Genomic DNA, 23516 nt, shown 5'->3' with positions numbered 1-23516 from the left:
TGCTGGTTGTGTTTTCATCATGGATGTGGTATGTGAACTTAGGTAGGTTGCTTTGTCTGTGCTTGTATCTTTGCAGAGTCTTGTCTGTTTAACTGGCAAACCCAGTTTTTAGCTGGGCCTATGGCTGCGTAAGATCCCTGAAGTCTAAAACATACCTGATCTTTGCTAAGATTTAAGCTTTAAGGTTTAAGTCTAGCATTGCTTCTACAGGACTGCTATTTACAAGTAAATACCCCTTCACCCTAATGCAGGGTGTGCACTACTCATTGCTCACCTGGGACAGTGTTTCAAACTATGAAGAGCAGTTGAAGCTCAGAAGTGCTTGTGGGACCATGCGGAAGGGAGATCTTCCATGTTATATTACTATATGAAGTCATTAAACAGGCAGTTCTGACTCTGGGATCCACATGATGTAACCTGAGGTCCCTTAGTAATGGGGGATATTATACTACCTGTGTAATGAAGCTTCTGCTTGGATAGTTACCCCTGATGTGACTTCACTGTCTCCAAACCATCTGCTCTCCTCTCTGAAGAGCTTTGGGCAAAGACTTGGCCTGTGTTTGTATCTGAGGAACTGGCTTGGGATGGAAGTGGGCAAGGGAAGGGTTGTGGGTAGGGATCTGCAGGAGGGAGTGGGGATGCTGGAGATGCTGAGGGGAAATGGGGAAGTTGGAAGGGGGAAAGGTGCTGGAGGACTGTGGCAGACTCTCAAGTGAGAAAACACCAATGGCAAGGTTGCTGTTTTCTAAAGAACTTAGTGCTTTTGTATTGCTTAATGCTAACCCTGAGCAGAAGTGCTCCAAGCAACCACTGTCACCATCCTTCACTCACTGCAGGGATGGAAATGGGGCAGTTGCATCTAAAAGTAAGAGGTATCACAGGTCAATGGGAGGAGGTGGGTGAAGAGTCCCAGTGTCTGCAGAGCAGTATCAGATGCTCCATCTCTTTGGAAGTGCAGCACTTCTTTTCATGGAGGAATAACACCTCCTCCCTGAGCTGGAATGGCACAATCTGCCCTTGGTGTAATAGTACAGATCTATTGGCCATGCAGAGGAAACTGCTCTCTGTGAAGGAACAGTGCAAGCTCCTAGCAGGCTACACAGAATATCCTACACAGGTAGGATATTCCTAAGGCCTTAGAAAGCTTCAAACCTGGCAGGCTTCTGCCTGAAGCACCCACTCAGAAAGTGGCTACATGATGAAGAATGGAGGCTGAGTGAAGAGCACAGTGAGCTGTGTCTCAGCCCAACTGCTGCAGAGCATAGCACCCAGTGGTTACTGGAATTGAGGGGATGTGCTGTGTTCAGCGTCAGCTCTTCCCAGCACTGTGTCTGTAGCTGATCTGTGACAGAGAATGAAAGTCCTGAGCTGTTGGAACAGTTTATTCATGTGCTGAGACTAACTCCATCCGCTGAGGATGGGCAGAGGGACAGATGTCAGACTGTGCATTGAGGCCATGGGGCACTTCTCCCTTGGTGATGACCTTTTTCCTGCTAGCTCCATGGAAACTGTTTGTCATGCTGGCAGGGTGGGGGTTTGAGTGTCCAGCTGGCTTATTATGGGATGGGATCCCACTTCAGTGAGCTAAGCACAAGACAAGAATGTGGCCTTCATCCGCTGCTGTATCAATCTGGCTGTCTGCCTGTTTCCAGTGGGGTTATTTCAGTATGGCACAGTGGGGCAGCATTCAAGCTTTTCCCTTTAATTTACTGTATAGAGATGTTTACTGTTCCAGCTGTAATCCATACTGCACTGTTGATAGGGACTCAAAGTAAGGATGCTTGGTGCTGATAAGAACTTGCCTCCTTAAAGCTTTGTGTAGGCATTTATTTTTACCCTCGATGCTGCAGTGAGGTTGTAAAGACTGAGCATGTACTCTGTGCACATGAAACTCCAGTTCCTCACAAATCAGATCATCTTAGGGTTGTTTTCATGTATTTATTCTCACCATGCTGTTGGGTGCTAGAGAAATGAGTTACCCCAACCCATAGCTAAACTTGTCCACAACCTTGAAGATGGTTGTATCTTCTGAGCAGAAATCAAGTCCTTAAATGCCCTAGGCTAATGTGGAGCTAAGTGTTTTATTCAGTGTTAAGTGGAAAATCTGTTTCAGAAAGGGCAATAGAAACAGTTACTCTAAATGATGGAGTATTTCTTTTGCTGGGAAACCACAAAGCAGCTTCCCCTAAGGCCATATAGGAAGTCAGCAATGTTGTACAGCAAAGGATCTATTGCATTCAGGCAGGAGAGACTGGACCATGAACTGAAGACAGCCCTTTACTGTCCAGAGCTCTACAACCAAACTCCCTCCCATCACAGTGTCAGTGTAAAACAAAATGCTTGTTGTCCAGATTGTGAAGGAGTTTTCCTTGGTTACGTGGTCAGTGTTTGCCAGGAGGGAAGCACAAAGATACATTGACTTGGGAGAGGGTTAGATGCAGTCGCTGAACTGCAGTTCAGTGATGCTCTCTGCAGAGGAATAAAGGGCAGATTGTTGTCCCCAAGGGGAATGAAGGGAGCGGGGGAAGGTAAGAAACCCCAAGGATACACTTCTGGGTTAAACCCCATTGTTGGTACAGAAGTCCCTGTTGCTGGCAAGCAGTGTGTGATTGCATTACATGGGATAGAAACTGGGGACACAGAGAAAAGCAAACCTCAGGATGTAGCTTCAGACCTCAGCAGCAATGACACTATAGTGCTGCAGAGACCCACTATGCATACAGAACATGCCTCAGCATGAACTGTAAGTCTTTCAGTATTAGGCTTGCAGAGAGGATGTGGGCCTAGGATGAAGTGCTCCCAGGCAATGGAAAATGTGAATACGTGGGCTTGGGACATGCATTATAATGAGGTGCTTGAATTTTCCCCTTGCGTCGTAGCAGGGGCAATGCCTGGCAATGCCACAGCATCACACAATGTCTCCCTTTGAACTGCACAGTATCGAGGTAGCCAAGCTTCACCCTCACCCTGCTCCTCACACAAACAAGGGACTGTGAGAGAAATGTCACCGGGACTCAGATCCCTCCTAAGAGGTGCCCAGATGGTTTGACATCATCCCAGATGTCCCTGGGGCAGCTCTTTGACCCAAGGAAGGGCTGAAGGCTCTCAGCCCTCTCGTGGGAGTGGGTCTCTTCCCATGCTCCCATAGTGTTTAAGCAGTGAGGTCCATCAAGGGTGAGGCACAGAGGAACTGGAGTGGGGCTGAGGGAGTTCTCTTCCTGCTGCTGCTGGGGGTTGTGCAGCCTTGGATCATCTTGGCTGGGATGCAGGGCTCAGAGCAAGCACCAGTAGAGCAGCGGTTGTGTTGCATGTACCGGTATGGTGTGCAGGTGATGCTGCAGACCAGAGCGGTGCTGGGAGCTGGCTTGTCTCTGTCCTTACAGCACTGAGAAGACACTGCTTGCACGTTGGTCATTTAGCAAGTGTGAGCCATTCTGCAGGTTCTCAGCATGTTAACTGTGAGCACTCCTTGGTAGCCATGGCCACCCCTCCTGTCCCCAGCTGTAGGCCAAGGTTGTCCTGCTCCAGGTTTGGGGAATGGTATGTTGTAGCCCTGGAGGTGGCTGTTCCAAGCACTAGATTCCTGCTGTACTGACAGCTCATTCACCAGCACAGTTCCTCAATTCAAATGCATTGAAGTGGAATTCGGTCTCTACCTCTCAGCTCAATTTCACCCTTGCTAATTTGAGGGGAAAGAGGAAACTTCCTTCACTGAGTTATCCTATGTTAAATCCTCATTTAGACTTGCCTCTGATGGCTACAAACCATTCCCAACCAGCAAAAATTGATGTATCTCCCAGCTGTATTGCTACTTCCTGCCCTTTTCTCCTTTAATCCTTTTCCCCCCTTCCATGCAGAAATACATTTATCCACGCAAACAAGCTGGAAGTGTTTTAGCTGGCACAATGGCACTGGATGCTTGAGCTCAGTTTTCCTCGGTGTGAGTGGGTTAAATCTGTGCCCAACATGAACCAGTGTCATGCACAGCCATAGAGGAGCAATGTGGCCCTTACCAGGGAAGCAGTGGTTAATGCTCTGCATCCCCAGAGAGTGCATTTGGCCCCTGTTCCCATGCAGTGACTCACTGGGGCCAGGTGGAAGTTGCAAAGACCCCATCGAGCATCTTGGGAATCCCTTAGCTTCTTGGAGCCAGGAGAACTTCCAGCTGTGGCCATACAAGGCCAAGAATGAGAAACTTGCTGTCCTGTGCTGACTGAAGCTGCTGCCAGGCACTCTCTGCACGAAAAGCGTTGCAGATCCTTGCCTGGGGCTGATGGAGACTGGAGGAGCTCTGGGTCACAACTGCATACACAGGGATTCCAAGCAGTGCACTCTTAGCAAGGTATTCTTCTTATTTAAAGCCACTTGTGCCTGCCAGCTCCTGAATCACATCCAGCCACATCCCTCTCTCACAACCCACTTATGGCTGAGGAATAGTGGTAGTAAAGAGTGTGATGCCACCTTCTGTGGACTGAAGTCTTTAGTATAAACCTGAAGGTCCTTACGGGTCTGGAGGAGAGATGGAAATACACAATATGAGCCAGGCAATTCAGAGTGCTCTGGGACAGATGGAGATCCAGTTCAGTTCCTTTTGGCTCCAGTAAGCACTACAGTGCTCAGGATTGGGCAGTATTAGGTCTTGAGGTGAGTTCCACCTTCTCTATAGCTGAGCTACTCAGCCCCTCAGAGGCAGTGCTGGGAGACAGGCACTTCCAGACAGTGACTCAGCTCATCCTAAACCCCATCCAGAACAGATGGGATGGATTACTCTCTGGAGGTGTCTTCCCCTGCCTGGGGAGGAATTAGATGCAATACCCAACTTTCTGATGACTGAGCTGGGAAAGCTGAATCCCACCCTTTGCTTTTACTGGGGATGAGGCAAAAGCTACAGGAGGGTGAACCATATGGCCTCCCTCATTCTGTTTGCTTTGGAGCAAAACCATATACATATACACACTTGTACATATGCTTGTGTGTATGTAACATAAATTCAAAGGGCGTTCAGAGGCAAGCACATGATGGAGATGCCAGAATCCAGGCTGTCTGTGTGTATTAAACTACTATGGAACCTTTTCCTGGGAAAAAACTGACTCAAACTCCATGGAAATAAATGAACTGTCACAAAAAGAAGAGACAACAAAGAAAGAGAGAATAACAAAAGGGGGAGAGAGATGATCCCAGCCCCACATTTTGCCACTGTATAAGGGAGTGAAGTGCTGCCCCTTCTGCTTCAGCTCCCTCCTGAGCCCCTCTGCTGTTCCAGCTTAGCTAGTGTACATCAGACTGCATTGTTTCACCTTTTCTTTCCCCTTTCTTTTGGCTAAGCTCAGGCAAGAGCATCAGAAGGGGTTTCTGAGCAGCCTGGAGGTGAGATGCAGCAAGGCCCAAGCAGGATGAGTTTCCCTCTTGCCTTGTTCTCAAACAACAGAGCAGTTTGGGCCTCAGAAAAGTGTGGTTTGAGTTCTTTTTGTAATGGGGAAGGTCAAATGATGTTAATTAGAATCAGAGCTATCATATGGATAATGAGATCCAGGGAGTTTCCCTCCACATCACTGCTTCCAGGCACCTTTGCTGCTCCTCCTTGCCTGCTGCAGGGAACGTTGCCCATAGGGAGCTGTTGTTTCTTGTTTTAACATACCACCCCAAATCTCCTTCAGCAGAGGTTGGCATGAAGGACTGATCACACTCACATAGCACAGAAGCTTTGTTCTCACTCCCTGCTTACTTTGAACCTATTTTTGAGGGACAAATGCATGGGCCACCCTTGTTATCCTGGAATGAATCCAGGAGTTCTTTACTGTGTGATTGCTGCTTTGCCCTTGTATGTGTACATGAGAGGTGGTTTGTCCTACTGGAGAGCTGGGAACTCCAGGTTTTGGGAAGCTCCCATTTGTGGCTTTGACACCATCACTAAAGTAGTCTGAATGTTTGAGGGTCCTCTGAAGGATGATGCCATGTGTTATGTGACGTACTCTTACAATACAAAGGAGGAGATGAGAAAGCATAAACCCTTCCTCAGCTCAGGCATTCATCTTCTTGAAGGTTTGGTTTGTGCCTATTTGTTATGGTTTAACCCCAGCTGATAACTAAGCACCACATTGTGATGTGAGCCTAGTGGGGTTTTCCCCTCCTCTTTGAAAGAGATTCTTCCATCAGCATTTGGTTTCCTATTCTTAGCTCTGAAACACCCATAAAATGCATGGTGGTGAGATGTGGGGTAATGTAGCTAAGCAAATGGAGGGATGAGTCCTGAAATCCCTACAGAGGGAGATGGTTTATACAGAGGACAGGAACAGACAGGGAGGGACTCCAGAACTGGCTCCAAAATGTTTGAAGCTATGGGAAACATTCCCCTTCACTTTAGATGGACTGGAAGCCAAGTCACCAGCTGGGAGCATGAGAGATTCCACTGCAGTGGGTAATGTGTTTGCAGTTGCATCATTGCATCATCAGCTTCAATGCAGAATCCAGAGGGATACTGATGACACAGCTTGAGCAGCCCTTTGAGCTGCTTTCCTGACTGTCTTTACATAGCAACATCAGGCCTAGAACTATGTGACTTCCAGCACTGCTGATTGCCTTCTCTGTTCTTTCTGGACAAGCCTTTCACATATTTCCCTCATAGGCTTGAGAGAAACCTTTAAATGCTGATGAATCCACCATATTATTTCCTTGGAATCTGAAAGGCTTCATGGTGGCCAAGAAGGGGCAGAGCTCAGAAGCTGCTGATCTTTCCACTTATACTGCCTTATATTCCTCCCATGAATTCTGTGTCCAAATACAGGCATAGAGGCTGCTCTGGGGCATCTTCCTTCATCTGGTCTGACTAAGCTGAAGTTTGTCTTCATGTGAACGCAGCTGCAGATCAAAGTTGGTCACTCTGGGGAGAACTGGACACATCTTCATTCTTCCTGTTGGCTTATCCTCAGTGGTCTGTCTTTCCCATCACCCACTATGAACTGGTCTTGCTATCAGCTTTACTCACTCTGCCTTCATTTATACAGGATGATAAACAGCAGAGCAATATAATGTTGATGACAACCAAGATGCCTGGGACAAAAGTGACCAGCAGGTAGAACCTGCAATGACTAGTGATCTTGGGATCTTTTATCCTAATTGCCATACATGATTTTTAAGCTATGCAAGAGCTTTTGGGCAGGAGTTGTTCTTGTGTCTTATATTTACATCACATCTGGCACCACAGAGATCAGGCCTTGCTATGAGGAAGGACATCCCAGTTGTTTTCATGAGCCAAACTGGCACCGTAGAAATATCTGTAAGATCAGTAAATGTCCTAAGAGTTCAATTCTTGCCCACTACATGTGTTGTGCTTACTGGTTTCTTTTCTCTTTCTAGACCAAAGAAGCTCTCTTCACAATCCTGCAGGACCTCAGGCCTGAAGACCACTTCAATATCATTGGCTTTTCCAACCGAATAAAGGTCTGGCAGCAAGACCGGCTGGTACCAGTTACTCCAAATAACATAAGAGATGCCAAGAAGTACATTCATAACATGTCACCTACTGGAGGTAGGATTCAGAGATACAAATGAGATTGATTTTGATATCCAGCTACAGAATGGAGGGTGGTGAATGGACTTAGGGGATGGATCAAAGGAGCCCCTTCCCCACCTGCGCTAGGGGTTGTGTGACAGGAAGATGTGTGTCCTTTATCAGTATACATGAAGGGGAAGGTCTCCCCAGATCCAATCATATGACTTGATATACTTATTAAAGCCAAGCTGGGCCCATTCTCCCATTTATCTGGAGAATGGAAAATTCCTGAGGTTGTTCCTTGAGGACACAGGAAAAACCATCACATCCTGGTGACAGACACCCAGGGCCAGAACTTGTGCAGCTTCTGAAAGCCTGTGTAAAAGCAGACACATGGTTCTGTCTGTTCTGGAAGCTTCAGGGATGGATAACCCAGTGTGGGCTGTGGGATTGCCTTCTGCAAGAGATATCATTTGTGTGTGTACATAATTGCCAGGAAGAGAGAAGGGAAAGGAGAAGACCCCAGAACAGTGGCATTAGCATGACTTTGGATTTGATGATCCAGTGTTCTCCTATGAATCTATGAACACAGCACAACAAACCCCAATAACACAATGAGTTTTGTAAGCAGACATAATTTGTGCCCATTGGAGCACTCCTCAGATAAGCTGCAAATCCTTCCCCTTGAAAGAGTCATCTGGTTGAGGGTCAAGTGGGGTCTTCCCACGGCTGCCCTTGAGCACTGACCACTCCTAGCAAAGGAAACCCTCTGATGCAAAACCACAGCAAACAGGATGGTTTCCATAATGTTTGCATTGTCAGAGGAAGAGTTTAGGAAGCGGTCAAGGGACCTGCCCAGTTAAACAATTACCAATGGCAGGACTAAACTCAGACTACAAAGCATTTCAGGCCTGAAATACCAAGAGAGCTATGCAGGAGCCAGCTGAGTGTGCCCATGAATGTGCCAGAGAACAAAAGTAAAGGAAACTATTAACTTGGGTTCAACAGGAGGTGCAGTGATTGTCCAACACAGGCCAGCGGTACTTCAGTTCTGGCTAATGCTGCATTTCCATACAATCCCAGATTGGTTTGGGTTGGAAGGGACCTTAAAGCTCCTCCAGCTCCAACCCCTGCCACGGGCAGGGACCCCTTCCACTGGAGCAGCTGCTCCAAGCCCCTGTGTCCAACCTGGCCTTGAGCACTGCCAGGGATGGGGCAGCCACAGCTGCTCTGGGCACCCTGTGCCAGCGCCTCAGCACCCTCACAGGGAACAGCTTCTGCCTAATGTCCATTTTTAACTAATACCTACATATTAAGAGGAAATACATTTTCTGTCTGATGCTGTTGCTCCGGATGGATGCTGAAGTATCCATCAGTGAATGTGAATGCATTCAGACTGACACCACACATAAAGCACATGCTGTGCTTGCCCTGCTGTGTCATATTCACACCAAGGAATGGGAAACAGATATCATTGCTAAATATTTGTGCATGTGGCACAGTTTTCAGTGCTTGGTAGCTCTGTGATGCAGTTGGGTTTGAGATGACACAATCTGCTGCATAGGATGGTTTTGGTTTGTTTCTGGGGGAAAAAAAGCCCAAACCTGAAACTTTGGATCCGGACAGAGACTGAGGCAGTATTAGGGTATTTAGGTGCAGGGTTTTGTTTCAAAACCATCTTGCATAAGGACATGAAGTCTTTTCAGCAGTTTCAGCCCTTTTTCTGTTCCTTGACTTGCTGTAGTCACTGGACCTGTGTTTGTGTTTCCACTGGACCTAAGTTTCTAGGTACATGATGCATGGTCAGACCTTGGCCTTAACCTCTCTAGATCTCCCTTTCTGAAGCCCCAAGAGTCTGTTGTGTACAGTTCTTAACCCATTTCACCTGCTTTCTTCCTGAGGGCTGTTTTAAACCCATCTGTACTGATCTTACAAAGGTTCCACAAACCATCCCTCTTTGCTTTGAGTAGCACAAGAAACACATGGAGCAAGGAGATACCTGTACTCATTTTCTTGCTTTCTATTCTCTGAACACACTTGGATTGGACACTTTCCATGGCTTTTCTTCTAACATACATCTGTCCTCTCATTCATTTTCATTGTTTTCACTCTCCCCCACTTCAGGCAGCTCAATTCTTCCCTAGCCGGTTGTGTTGGGAAAACACTGTCAGTTAACAACACCATTTCTCTTCCCTTTAAACCTTCTTAGCCCTGGGGTTCAAAGAACAAACACAACCATTTGTTTTCCCATTTGAAGGCTTTCTACCTTTCTCCACATCTTGTGCCCTTCAAAGTGAGCAGGACTTGTTTTCCTGGTTCAGATAGCATCTGGGAGAGTCCTGTAATTAAGTTTAACTCTTCTCATACGTACAGGCAACACATGGTATGTGCTGTGATTCTTCTTACTACGGCTGATTGTTGTACATTGGGGCATTCAAGGATACAGCAATTTCATATGATCAGCTGCAGTTCGTAAGACAATAAACAGCTATCCCCAATTGGTGTTGAGAATGAACTGAATTAAAGAGCTGGTGCAACGTCATGTAGACAAAAAGGAACATCCTGATGAATAGAGATCATAGGATCATAGAACTTCATACTGTTGGCATTGGTCCACCTCACAAGTGTGTTGCTGTATTAAAGGGAGCTTAGGGAAATTATTTGTACCATTCTTAGAAGGAGAAATGACCTAATCATTTTGTGCCTTCCCAGGGACTAATATTGATGGTGCTCTCCAGACTGGTGCAAAGCTGCTGAACGATTACATTGCTCAGAATGACATTGATGCCAGGAGTGTCTCTCTGATCATCTTCCTGACGGATGGGAGGCCCACTGTTGGGGAAACACAGTCATTAAAGATCCTCAGCAACACCAAGGATGCCATCCGGGATAAGTTCTGCCTCTTCACCATCGGTATTGGCAATGATGTGGACCACAAGCTGCTGGAGAGGATGGCACTGGAGAACTGCGGCATGACGAGGCATTTCCAGGAGGATGAGGATGCAGCCAGCCACCTCAAAGGGTTTGTTCTGCTTTCTCTGTGCTTGTATCTGCTTATAGTGGGAACTCTGAGCAAGGGGTTGGGAAGGGAATCCTCTAAGGAGACAATACAATAGCTGGGAGTTCCCTGAGGCTCAGCTCTGGTTAGAGAGGCAGAGTATGTGCAAATACCGAGGATGCCTACCCAGAAATTGTCTCCTTCCTAGCAGACCCCTTGGGCTGTGCTGGAGCTTCTCAGGCCCTCACACCAAAGCATTTGTTCCTCTAATTCAGAGTGTTGTTTAGAGCATGTAAACCTGGATTGATGAGAGGCATGAGTGCCACCTCTTGCAGGTAGATGCATGGAGGAAAGGATGCATTGCTCATTTCACATTGACAACACAAATGGTATTGAAGGGCTCAGGAACGAAGATCCCAGTTTGGGATAGAAAAAGATTTCTGTGTTTTTTGAAAACTGTCACCTTTTGTCCAAATTTCAAACTATTCAACCTTGAAAACTACCCAGTGATCATTCATCATTCACTCATTCTTTGGGACCCAAACTCCTAGCAGGTTTCCTGTAACCCTCATCATTCAGTCGGACCAGGCATCATGCTTCTCTTCCGTGACTGGGGAGCTGTAGTCCAATGGGAGATCCTGGTGAGATCAACGAAAGCACATCTGAACCACAGCTCTGCCTAAAATGCCAGGCAGTGTGTCAGTATCCAGGGAAAGATGTTTGGCTTTCACTCCCAAATGCTAATGGTTTGGACCTCAGCAACCAAAAATAGACGGTCATTGGGCACAGACCTCTTGCCTAGCTAGTTTCTAATTCATTTGGAGCAATGAGACCATGCACCTTCCACCAGAGCTTTTCCTTCTGTGATGGCTATGTGTGAATAGGAGTATCTTCCTTTTAAACTGGATTTTTAGATCCATCTGCCCCTCTGCCCATGTCATTTGCTCATATATCTTGGGTAGCAAGTGGCATTCCCTGGCAAATGAAGGATGCACTGATTGATTGGGCTGCAGGAACCCAGCACTACAAACACTTGTTGAAACACGTCTCTCTGATAAACAGCTCACTGTTTATCAAGTGATGGAAAACCCATTTGGCATCTGGTGCCAAATTCATACAGTCACTTGCTGGAGATCAGTTCAAATCACTGTTGGAGGGAAAATCTACATGGATGCCAATGTAACTTCTGAGGTTTGTAGTCAGTGGGTTGTATTTGTACACAGACACTTACAGAATCATAGAATAGTCAGGGTTGGAAAGGGACCCTAAGATCATCCAGTTCCAACCCCCTGCCATGGGCATGGACACCTCACACGAAACCATGTCACCCAAGGCTTCATCCAACCTGGCCTTGAACACTGCCAGGGATGGACAATTCCTTGCATTGTACTATAAGACAGGTTGTATATCTCACTGCACCATTTGTTACAACCCAGGTGCTATTTCACAGTGTTCTCAGGTTTAGTTCACTCATGTTTAAAACAGGATGATGTCTCTGCATCAAAGACACTGAATGCTCAGAGAGACTTTAGAAGAAAGTCAACCAATTCAGGCTTTGGGATTCCTTGGAGAGAGAATAAAGCAGAACGTGTGACTTTAGCTTCCAGATAATCTGCTTAAGCAGATGTGAGAAATAAATGCAGCTTGATCTAAACAAGGGCTGAGGCCAAATCTTTGTTTATTCACTAAATTAGGCTCAAATGACTTGCCAAGTTGAGAGTCTGGCATTTAAATGGAAAATAGGGATTCTTGGAGCAGCTTGGGAAGATCCTTCAAAAGCACATTGCTGTAGGGCAAACACAGTACTGTAAACTTGGGCCTTGACCCCTTGTAAAGGCTTTTTGGCTTCCCCAGTGTGAGGTATTCACAGAGCTATAGGTCAGGTTAACAAGGCATTGTAGGGTTAAGCTCTCTAGTTCCATGGAAGCCATGTCTTGCTCCAACAGAAAATTGGGGGGGGGGGGGGGGGATAGCAGTGTTGGAACTAGATGATCTTAAGGTCCTATCCAACCCAAACCATTCCATGACTATGAAGACAGTAGCAGTGAGCTCTCTTCTTCCAGGCTGATTGCATTTAGTAGTTAGAATTCCTTCATTCCATGGAAATGTCCTCATTGATGGGGGCATAGTGAGATTCCTTCTGCATTGGCCCTCAGAAAACTGTACTCCTGCCTGTCCTACGTTGACCATTTAAAATGGTTTTATCCAGAGCTCTTCCTGTGATACAGAATCTTTGCTTCAGATACTCTCCAGATTTGGGGAACCTAGTATCTCAGTATTACAGTTTCTGGCTCCAGAATACCATGTAGTTACAGTGGATGAAGTACTTAAATTCAGGGCCTGGTAACTCTAACTGCCCCTGAATGTCTCAGGAGCAGTATTAGACAGTCTGGCTGTATCCTTGGCCAAGTGTAAGTACGAGAGTGTGTGCATACACGTGGATGAGCAGTACTAATGGTGAGATATTTGCCTTTCGTTAAGGTTCTATGATGAAATAGGAACTCCTCTACTGTCTGATATCCGTGTTGACTACCCTGAAGACAACGTGGAGCAAGTCACCCAGAACTTCTTCCCTAACTACTTTAATGGCTCTGAAATCATCATAGCTGGCAAGCTCATCAACCGCACCTCGGACAGTCTCCATGTGGAGGTGACTGCGAGCAACTCCAAGAAGTACATCCTCCTCAAGAAGGATGTGGCTATTGACCTGCCAAGCAGGAATGATATCAGAGGTATCCCCGGCTTGGAAGATGACAAAGGGGATGTGAATTACATTGAGAGGGCATGGAGTTACCTCACCATCAAGGAGCTGCTTAACTCCCGGTTGAAGAGTGATGACAGTCAGGAAAAAGACTATTTGATGGAGAAAGCCAAGTCAATGGCCCTGACTTACAACTTTGTTACTCCCTTCACTGTTCTGAAGATGAGGGAGGCTGGGCTCCATCCGGAACTAGCTCCAGAGGAGTTTATCAGCCCTTCTACTGATGGCATCGGGGAAAGGGTGCAGAGTTTGCAGGGACACAAAGCACCACCAGGTATGAGAGGAAATAACCATGTGCTGGTAAGAAACCTTTTCACATAGGCTCATTGCTGACTTGGGCAAGAGGGATGATGTAGCCAATGAATAATGATGTAGCCAATGGGTGATAAGCAGAAGGGTGAGATCTTCCATATTGATTTTGCTAATTATGGGCTGGGTAACCTTAAGCAAACCTTTCTGGAAGCTGATTCAACCCCTTGAAGCACATTACTGCTCTGTAGAAACTATTGAATTAAAACTGGTATTCTAAATGAAGCTTAAAGTAGCTGCAAGAATATGCCCATGATCTTGCTGAATAATTCTGGCAACATTATTATACTATGGCTCTTTCTGGTGCTCAATAAGGGATTGTAACAACCTTCCTTCCCCACTTCTAGGTATACAGAGACAGCAAGAGAAACAGAGAATTAAAGTCTCCAAAACCTCAGGTCAGTGCCATTTTTCATGCCTTTAATAATCATGGTTGACTTATGGAAGTCTCAGTTGCATGCCACTGTGGTGTAATCATCCCAATGGGTCAGCCACAGTCCTACCTACTGGAGCTGCAGAGTAGGGAGGAAAATGAAAACAAAACCAAAATACACAGAGGATCTGTAATGAGAAGTGGGAGGAAACACGGCAAGTTCTACAATGCTTGATACTCATGTTTGAGCCTGGTGTAGGTTTTAGGGGACAACAGGAAGCTTGTTCTTTCTGTACTAGAACTAGTCAGAAACCATTAAACACTGAAGAATAAGCCTAGCTCAAGAGTTTTGACTTGAATTTCACTGGATAAGGTCAAATTTACTTTGAAAATTAAACTTTGGGCTTGTCTTATTACCAATGATACCTGGTAGTTGATAAATCAAGGATTGTTGGAAAATGAAGACTGTGGGACTGTTTAGTATCTGCTGTTGACTGCCCTAATCTGATATCCTGGACTGGATGGAGAGGAGTGTGATCAGCAGGTCAAAGGAGGTGATCCTGCCCCTCTGCTCTGCTCTCGTGAGACCTCACCTGGAGCATTGTGTGCAGTTCTGGTGTCCTCAACATAAAAAGGACATGGAACTGTTGGAACAAGTCCAGAGGAGGCCACGAGGATGATCAGGGACTGCAGCACCTCCTGTATGGAGACAGGCTGAGAAAGTTGGGGCTGTTCAGCCTGGAGAAGAGAAGCTGCGTGGAGACCTCAGAGCAGCTTCCAGTATCTGAAGGGGCCTACAGGGATGCTGGGGAGGGACTGTTCATTAGGGACTGTAGTGATAGGACAAAGGGTAACGGGTTGAAACTGAAACAGCAGAGGTTTAGATTGGATATAAGGAAGAAATTCTTTCCTGTGAGGGTGCTGAGGCACTGGAATGGGTTGCCCAGGGAGGTTGTGAATGCTCCATCCCTGGCAGTGTTCAAGGCCAGGTTGGATGAAGCCTTGGGTGATATGGTTTAGTGTGAGGTGTCCCTGCCCATGGCAGGGGGGTTGGAACTGGATGATCTTAAGGTCCTTTCCAACCCTAACTATTCTATATGATTCTGTGATACTGAGGGCCAGGAAGGTTCAGTGTGAGGTGTGTCCATGCAGCAGTCCTTGGTGAGAAGACACATTTCTGTGTGCTGTGGGGGCTGTAGCCTGCTGACACAGTATGGAGTGGTACACAGCTCAGCATGATAACTCCCACTGAAATTATATTCCAGGAAGAAAACATCCTGATTTTCAAAGGGACTGCTCTGGGGTTTGAGTTCCCATTGAAAACCCAGCCTCTTCTGTGAGAAAAACAAGCCAAAATAGAACAGATCTTTGTGAAAAACAAAGCAAAACTTGGCATTTCCTGGCAAACTCCATCCAAGCCTCTAAAAACAACAAACTAGGAGGTCTTAGCAAAAACAGATACTTTTCAAAGCAGTTTTCTTATGGTTTTGGACATTGCAGTTTTGTGTAAGTCTCTTATATTTGTCTCTTTTTTCCCATGTCTTCTCAGCTGATGGAGACCCTCACTTTGTCATTGACTTCCCCTCCAGCAAGTTCTCTGTCTGCTTCAATATCGATGGAGAACCAGGGGACATCCTCCGACTGGTTTCTGACCATAAGGAGTCTGGTAAGCAGCCAAGTCAAGCAGCTCCTTGAGGGTTGGAACTGGATCATCTGAAGGTCCTTTCCAACCCTACATATGATTGTACTTGTGGAGTGTCAGGCAGTGACACTGACTGAAGTGTCAGGCCAGCTCTCTGGCAACCAGACTGAGCACCAAGGTGCTTCATAGGCAAGAAAGGGACAAGACATTAGAAAAAGATGGTTTTCTGGGCAGGCAATGGAAAAATGATGCACACCTGGTTCTATTCACCTGGATTGGAAAGGGAGGTAAACTGTTCACTTGCACTTACTGACCTCCAACTTTATACTAAGCAAAGAGGAGACCTGGTCACTGTTACATACACAGTTCACCTACAGAAGTGTTGGCCAACACAGTATATCTAATCATAGAAAGAGCTGCCTTTTATATGTATCCAAACTTTTCCTAGTTCAGGTCTCCATTGACTGAAATCAAGGGAACAGCAACTACACGTAAACAGTCAAGAGATGCACTTGAGTGCATGAGAACCATTGCACCTCTTCAGTCCAGCTAGACTGGAGAGCTCAGTTCCTCCTGGGACCATTGAACCCAGTATGGGCTGGGGGTTGCACTTGACCAGCTCTACAACAGCTGAATAACTAACAACAGGCATTTTGCATCCTGCATGTAGTGTTTGCACAGGCCACCTCCATGTGAGAGAGTACAGAGAGGATCAGCTTTCTGGTGTGCAGACATTGCCTGACTTTGATGGTGAATCTTTATCAGCTCTCTAGTTCCAAAGTCACAACAGGCAAATATAAGATTTGGAATCACCAAAGTTGCTCTCCTGTTGGAACTTAACTCTTTACTTGCAATACGTTTTGCTTCAGGACAGTGAAGTATCCAAACAGGCTCAAATGAACAGCCCTCAGAAAACCCACACTATTCAGGATCTGCTTTGCCCAAGCTAGTCTGATCCGATCTGGAATTCTAAGCAGGGCAGCTAATAAGCAGCTTATGTCCTGAAGCAGGGAAACTGTGGGAGGAAGGGGTGTCAGAACCAGAGACAATGCACAGATTTGTGTTACAAAGGAGATAAATAACCCCACAATCAAGTCAGAAGAGCTCTGTTCTGCTTGGCGGTGGTCTAGCCTCCATACTTCTGCATTCATGCCTTAGGGAATGAGATCCAGCTCCTGGCAAACTTCTTTCCTAGACTCTGTTCTACCACTTCAGTCATTCTGTGGCTCAAAAGCAGAATAAGCTTGAGGAAATTAGACTCTGTAGCATGAGCAAGTTGAGTCTGTGAAGACAGAAATGAGAGACAATCCCCCCCAGCAATGATGGGATATGGACATACTTCATCTCACTGCTCATGGCTTCAGTTAGCAACAAGCCTCCTCCTTTGTTTACTGTCTAGTAGCTGTTCAGAGGCCTGTGGGAAGTGAGACACTGTCTTATAGACAGCTAGTCACAAAAGTCATTAAAATGATAGAGAATCTAACCATAGACACTTATCAGGAAGATAAGTATTTGTCTTATGTGGCTCAAACCCCTGCACATCATTATCTTGATCATGGTTGGATCTAAGGCTGGCACTTAGGGAGTGACTGTGCTGTGAAGCAGCTGATTCTATCCTGTAGCACTGTGTACACTATGTCAGGAACAATGGTGCTAGGAGAACCTGACAGTATTTCTGAGCTTGGGTAAACTTAGGTGCTCTGTAGAAAGTAATCAGTTTATGATAGACATTATACTGTGTTAGGTGAAATAACTGAGCATGAGGTGGTGAATCTTCATGTTCTCAGTTGCAAGGTCTGTATCCTTGAGACAAATAGACCTGCTCCTGATTTCAGCTTTCACTCACTGATTGTTTCCTACAAGGTGTAACTGTGAATGGGCAATTAATTGGAGCTCCTGCACCCCCCAACGGCCACAAGAAGCATCGGACTTACTTCAGCACCATCACTATCCTCAACAATAAGCCAGAGAGATCTTACCTAGAGATCACACCCAAAAGAATCATCCTGGATGATGGGGAAAGGCTTCTCCTGTCCTGTGGTCGGAGTGCTGTAGTGCGAAGCAGCAGCCTCGAGGTGTCCATCTCTGCCAATTCCAACGTCACTGTGACCATACGAGACACCATCAGCTTCGTCATCCTCATCCACCGTTACAAGAAGCCAGCCCCATATCAGAGGAACCACCTGGGGTTCTACATCTCCAACAGTAAAGGCCTCTCTTCTGATTCCCATGGGCTACTGGGTAGGTAACAGGTTACTGGGGTCAGAGCTGTAAACCAGACACAACTGATCCTTCCAAACAGTCTTAAAGGACAGAGACAGGAATGAACAATGCAGGTGGGGATTAAGTTCCCAGTTGAGACTTTTGCATCCGCTCTCAAACATCTCTATTGGTAGTATCCCAAACTCTTCTCCCATCTTTTGCTGTGTGAGCTATGTCCTCCTATCCTAGCTCTGTGGTTGTACCTGTTTCTCACATTTCCAGTCTTTTTGTGGTTGCTTAATACAGGTGTCATTAGAATACATGTGTTTGATGGTCCCTATACAGAGATAGAAACCAAATATTCCACAAGAACCCTGAATAAGGCCCCAGTAAGAGATTCTTTAACAGTATCCCTGACTCAGAATAGCCTGATTGAGAAAACTGGTACCTTTTGTGGCCCCTTTCATTCAAGCATGAAGGGAAAGAAGAGCCATCCCCGCAGTTTGAGGGCAACCAGGATTTAGGTAGGCTCAGAGAATGACTAGATGGTTAGTTTCCTTCTGCCAACAAGAAGCAGAGTTGCTTATGGCCATGTACAGGTGCAGAACCCTAAGACTGAAGCTATAGTCTATTCATGTACCCCCAGATTGAGCAGATGATCCTCCAGGAGTGGGGTTTGGATTCAGGCCACTTGCATGCACAAACCTCTAAATCCACACTTATGTTTGGCCTAAAAGAGCTTATCCCCAAGAAATCTGGGGGCTTCAGGCCTAGATCTTCCTTCTTCTTGCTGATTGGCTTTGTAGGAGTTGTTATCCTCTTGTAATCATAGTCCACAGAAGGGAACTTACTACTAGCAGCTCAAAAAGCTCTTAAGTTCAGCAAATGTGTCTTGATGAGTGAAAAAGGAAGTAGGGTTTTATTCTAATCTCTGTGTTTGTAAGATTCAGAAGTGCAGGACTTAAATTCATCTTCCTATTGCAGAGCAGCCTTTAGAACCTCATACAGGAAGAACCCTCAAACATGGCACAATCCAGCCGGTCATGGACTCTGTTTTATCTTGCCTTGCAGGTCAGTTCTTGAGCCACGAAGTTAAACTGCTCCAGGAATCTCTAAACACAAGTCATCAGCAGGGTGGTCAGAACCACACTGAAGCATTGCAGCCGAACCCTACAAACACCCTGAAGGTGAAGGGCCGGCTCGTTCCTGTGGTGTGGAAGCAGAGGAGGATCTACAATGGCCAGCAGGAAGTTGAGTGCTGGTTTGCCAAGAACAATGCAGACAAACTGATCGATGGGAGCTATAAAGACTATTTGGCTTCTCATCCTTTTGACACAGGGACCAGCTTTGGGACAAGTAACAGCCTTTAAGACGGACCAGAGCCATGCATTGCAGCAGTGTGTGTGACAGTGGGTCCCTTCTGACGCCTCTAGAGCTAGGCAACTTATCAATACTTCTTTACTTTTGGTGCCAAAGAAACTAAGGCTTTTTGCCCTTGGAAATCAGCTGTCTCTCTTTCATGCCAGATGGATGTTGTTCATCAAGTTCCTGAAGACAAGGAGGTTGTGGGGGAAAGGGCTGAGGAGATGGTAAGAGCGTGATGAGTGCTCTCCCAATAGGAATGAAGGGAGAAGTGGTTGAGCACTCCTGTCAAGCAATGCAGAGAGCTGCTGGCCTTAAAACTAACCCATGCAGGGATCTGTGCAATACCCCAGGGGCTGGTAAGTCACACAGAGGCATAGATCATACAGCACAGTGCCTATCTAGGGAGACATCCGTGGGTGTCCTTCCTTTATGCTTTGTGACTTGGAGCATCAACTCCAACCATGGTCCTGGGGAAGGGAGAGAGAGAGACAGGAGAGGTGGATGGATATTCATCTGTAATGCCCCATTAGCATCAAAGAGGTAACAAAGAAACCAAAACCTTATAACTCAACAGGCCCCAAGACAGTATTGCTTTCTTGGTTATTAGGATGAGTCTGCATTTACCACTAAGCGTGATGTTCCCTGAACCCCTGCAGCCCCTTAAAACAGTGGTGAAAACCTTCATGTGGTTTATTACTGTCTCAGTGCCCAGCAGCAACAGGAGTGGTGCAGGCTCCCATTCCATGAAGCATCATCTGTGTAACATTGCAGGTTTAGTGATGGCCTGAATCTTGATTCCCTCGGAGAAACAAATTCCACTGTGAGCTTCCAAAGCAGAGCATCCCTTCTGCTTAGCAGAGATTTAAGTTCTCTAAATGATGGTGAACCAGCACTCAGGACAGCTTCTGACCCTCCAAACAGCATCTTGAACTTAAGAGCAGACATTTGTAGCTGCTTTTCTAATCAGGGAGGAAGTCTTTATTTACTCCAAGTTGTAAAATGACTTTCATCCCAGTTTCCCCTGGCTCCTTCTCCTCCCTTCTGCCGCAGGAATCTGTGCACAGCAGGAAGGAGGTTACAGAGGGGTCCGCCAACCACCCCCACTGCAGGTGGTGCAAACCTCCAACCCCAAACTGCAAGGCTGTGGTCTGCTTCAAAGTGAGGCATCACTGAGTAATGCTATAGATCAGCCACAAGGGAGTCTCCTTAATAGAGAACTTGGCCAAAGAGGACTCTGACAACCACAAAGACATTTAGATGGCAGGGCCAAATTGAGCTCATGGATACTCTGCCTTTCCAGAACTGAAAGAGGGTGGGTGTGGAAGCATCCCCATAACTAAATGATATCCATGTGTTAGGATACAGAGGTGCCAGAGAGCTACAGAAATGGGTTCAATCTTGACTCTTTTCATATTTAATGTTTTATATTTAATGATAGTGTTGCTGGGGTTGGGCTGGTGATTTTCCAGCTGCTTTGTACCACTAGCCCTGTGGCAGCAGAGCAGGCAGCAAGCACGGTTGCTTATTCACACCATGTACTGCAGCAGAAAGGGAACTAGCTAAAGGCAACCAGCCAGATTTAATTGCTGGAAGATGCTTGCAGAGAGCTCAGTCAGTGCAAAACTCAGGCCAAAGCTTGAGCTTTGGAACAGAGCATGAAAAACTCTTGCTTTAGGCCCAGCTATATTGAGAAATAGCTCTCCTACAAGAGAGAACTGAAGGCATGCAATAACCCAAGAGGTTAATGCTCTGCAGCATGCACATGGGCCAGAAATGAGATGGGAAAGAACATGTGTGAAGTTCACTTCTTCAGGCAAGACAAGAGTGGAAGGAGAGATCACCAGCCCATTTCCAACCAGCCTCCCATATCACTAGAACAGGGTGCAGCCAATAGTGGTGGTGAACTTACAGACAGCCCAGCCTTCCTCATACTGTCTTCACTATATTTGAAACCTGTACTTACCTCCCACATTTAACTGTTCAAGTGTGTTGCTAAGGGGATTGATTGGCTTAAGGTCTCCTCTCGTCTCATCTCTCCTGTATATAGATATGTATATATACATATACACATATTGCTAATGCTTCAGGTGCATCATTACTCCTCTTCCTCCTATGCCAGCCAAGGAAACATGTTTCTTTCAGGAGAACAATGATCAAGTCCAGCTTCCCAACCATGTGAAGCACCTGGAGCAATATACTCAAAGTCTCATTTTAGGCTCCAGTTATCCATTTTGCAATAAACATTTTACAGTGAACACTGCAGTGAAGCTTTCATTGGGAGAGGATAAAATGAGCTTCGAAGCTAAGTTTATGTATGTTTTATGCTGCTGGACAAGCTCATGGTAGTGGGTGGCTGAAAGACTCACAAGTCCACAACAGGTTGGGAACCAAAGTAATTACAGTGGAGAATTAAAGGTCAAGGATGCTCTTCAGCCTCTCCACACTTGGTAGGCAGCAACAAGCATGTCCATGAACGGACCCTAAGGTTCTAGTCACACATTAAACTGAGAATTAAACCCCACAGAGAAGAGTGATCCAGCCCATAAACACAGTAGTTTAGGGTATGAGAAGCCAGAGTTTGTGCCTCTGCTGCCCCAAGAGCAGTAAGAGCAAAGGCACAGGTCCTGGACTGCGAATTTCAGCTTTCCCAACTGTAAAGTGAGCATCACAACACTGCCCTCTCTCTGAACATGTCAGGATCAGTCCTCATAACCCTTTGTGACAGCAAGGGAGCCCTAAGGAGGCGCATGGCAATGACTACACATACAGGCACATGCCTGTTCTCCTCTCCAGCTGTGTCACAGAGCACATAGTTTCCCAGTGATATGGCTAAAGGCTGCAAACTGTTGCATTGCAAGCTGCTCAGATGGCTGAGGAATGAGGGCTGAGCAATCACTTGGCAATGGAAACGATTGCATACCACCATTCCAGACAAGGGTACAGGACTCCTGAAACAACACTGGCCATGCAATGGAGGGACAACCTTCCCCCATGTTGTACTCACCCTGCTATTGCCTGTTGTGAACCTTCCCAGCCAGCCTTAGGTAAGGGCTAAGATGAAGACCATATCACCTTCCATTTTGGAACCAGGACATTGCTGTGCCTGAATCTGCCCTCTTCACGTACTGCAGCACTGCTCTGTGCAGCCCTATAGCAAGAACAAAGCTAATTGCTAATAGGGAAACTGGTTGAACCTATTCTCAGCCAACAGCACCTGAGTTGTGTGTTTATAGATGCATAGAGAGTATGGTAATAAAGAACCAGGGCAAAGCACTGCACCTCACACTGACAGCAAGAGGTGCCACATCTGGGGTGACCCAGCCCTGACAGAGGCCATTACCTTCACTCCCAGAAGATGAGGGCTGCTTAATAGCACTTCAGTTTACTCCTCAGATCTAGTTTGCAAACCAGGTCCTGCAGAGATTCCATAGAATCCCAGACTGGTTTGTGTTGGAAGGGACCTTAAAGCTCCTCCAGCTCCAACCCCTGCCACGGGCAGGGACCCCTTCCACTGGAGCAGCTGCTCCAAGCCCCTGTGTCCAACCTGGCCTTGAGCACTGCCAGGGATGGGGCAGCCACAGCTTCTCTGGGCACCCTGTGCCAGCGCCTCAGCACCCTCCCAGGGAACAGCTTCTGCCTCAGAGCTCAGCTCAGTCTCCCCTCTCTTGGGCAGGTTCAAGCCATTCCCCTTGGCCTGTCCCTACATCCCTTGTCCCAAGCCCCTCTCCAGCTTTCCTGCAGCCCCTTTAGGCACTGGAGCTGCTCTCAGCTCTCCCCTTCTCTTGTCCAGGCTGCCCCAGCCCAGCTCTCTCAGCCTGGCTCCAGAGCAGAGCTGCTCCAGCCCTCACAGCATCAGTTTGACTTTAAACCAGCTAAAAGGAAATTAGTCAACTTCCATTGCCCACTAAATGCCCACTTATAAGGCAGCAACTGGGGTCAGTCTCCAAGCCTGGCCCAGTCTGGAATCCAGCACACGCTGAAGCATCAGGTCTTTGCACTGATACAACCCCTGGACAGAAACTGGGCACTGTGGCCTCAGCTCTTCCCCAGTTTTACTGGGATAGTCCTGCTGCGGAAAGATAACCTGTCCTGTGAGGAACCGGTGAGGAAAGATTCCAGCAGATCCCCTTCATCAGTGTGAGGGTTTTGCACAACATGAAGCACATGAAGGCATTTCATTTCTGAAGGTTTTTGGTCCGATATTTACTGCATTCCCTTATAGAACAGTAACAAGCATCAGATCCACTGAAACAACCATTTCAATCCAAGGCATTTAAATACATATTGCAAACCAATTATTCTGAGCATTGTGCATATAATGTCACAGTTCAGGTAGTACAGGACAGCTCTTTTGCCTTGCCTATTGAAAAAGCA

General features: G+C 46.6%; 1 protein-coding gene across 1 annotated transcript in view; it reads left to right on the top strand.

Moving 5' to 3' along the window:
• The window catches only part of ITIH5 (inter-alpha-trypsin inhibitor heavy chain 5), a 45273-nt gene extending 23876 nt beyond the window's left edge, over nt 1-21397 (top strand). Inside the window, 7 exon segments of the mRNA XM_034062980.1 lie at nt 7357-7528; nt 10205-10514; nt 12972-13525; nt 13908-13958; nt 15483-15599; nt 17439-17816; nt 18849-21397. Of these exon segments, the coding sequence (XP_033918871.1) occupies nt 7357-7528; nt 10205-10514; nt 12972-13525; nt 13908-13958; nt 15483-15599; nt 17439-17816; nt 18849-19147 (1881 nt within the window). The 3' untranslated portion in view covers nt 19148-21397.
• The last annotated feature ends 2119 nt before the right edge of the window (nt 21398-23516 follow it).

The sequence above is a fragment of the Melopsittacus undulatus genome, chromosome 5 (genome assembly GCF_012275295.1).
Source record: "Melopsittacus undulatus isolate bMelUnd1 chromosome 5, bMelUnd1.mat.Z, whole genome shotgun sequence".
Taxonomy (NCBI): domain Eukaryota; kingdom Metazoa; phylum Chordata; class Aves; order Psittaciformes; family Psittaculidae; genus Melopsittacus; species Melopsittacus undulatus.
Note: the sequence above shows the minus strand (reverse complement) of the source record. Positions and strands in the feature narration are given on the sequence as shown.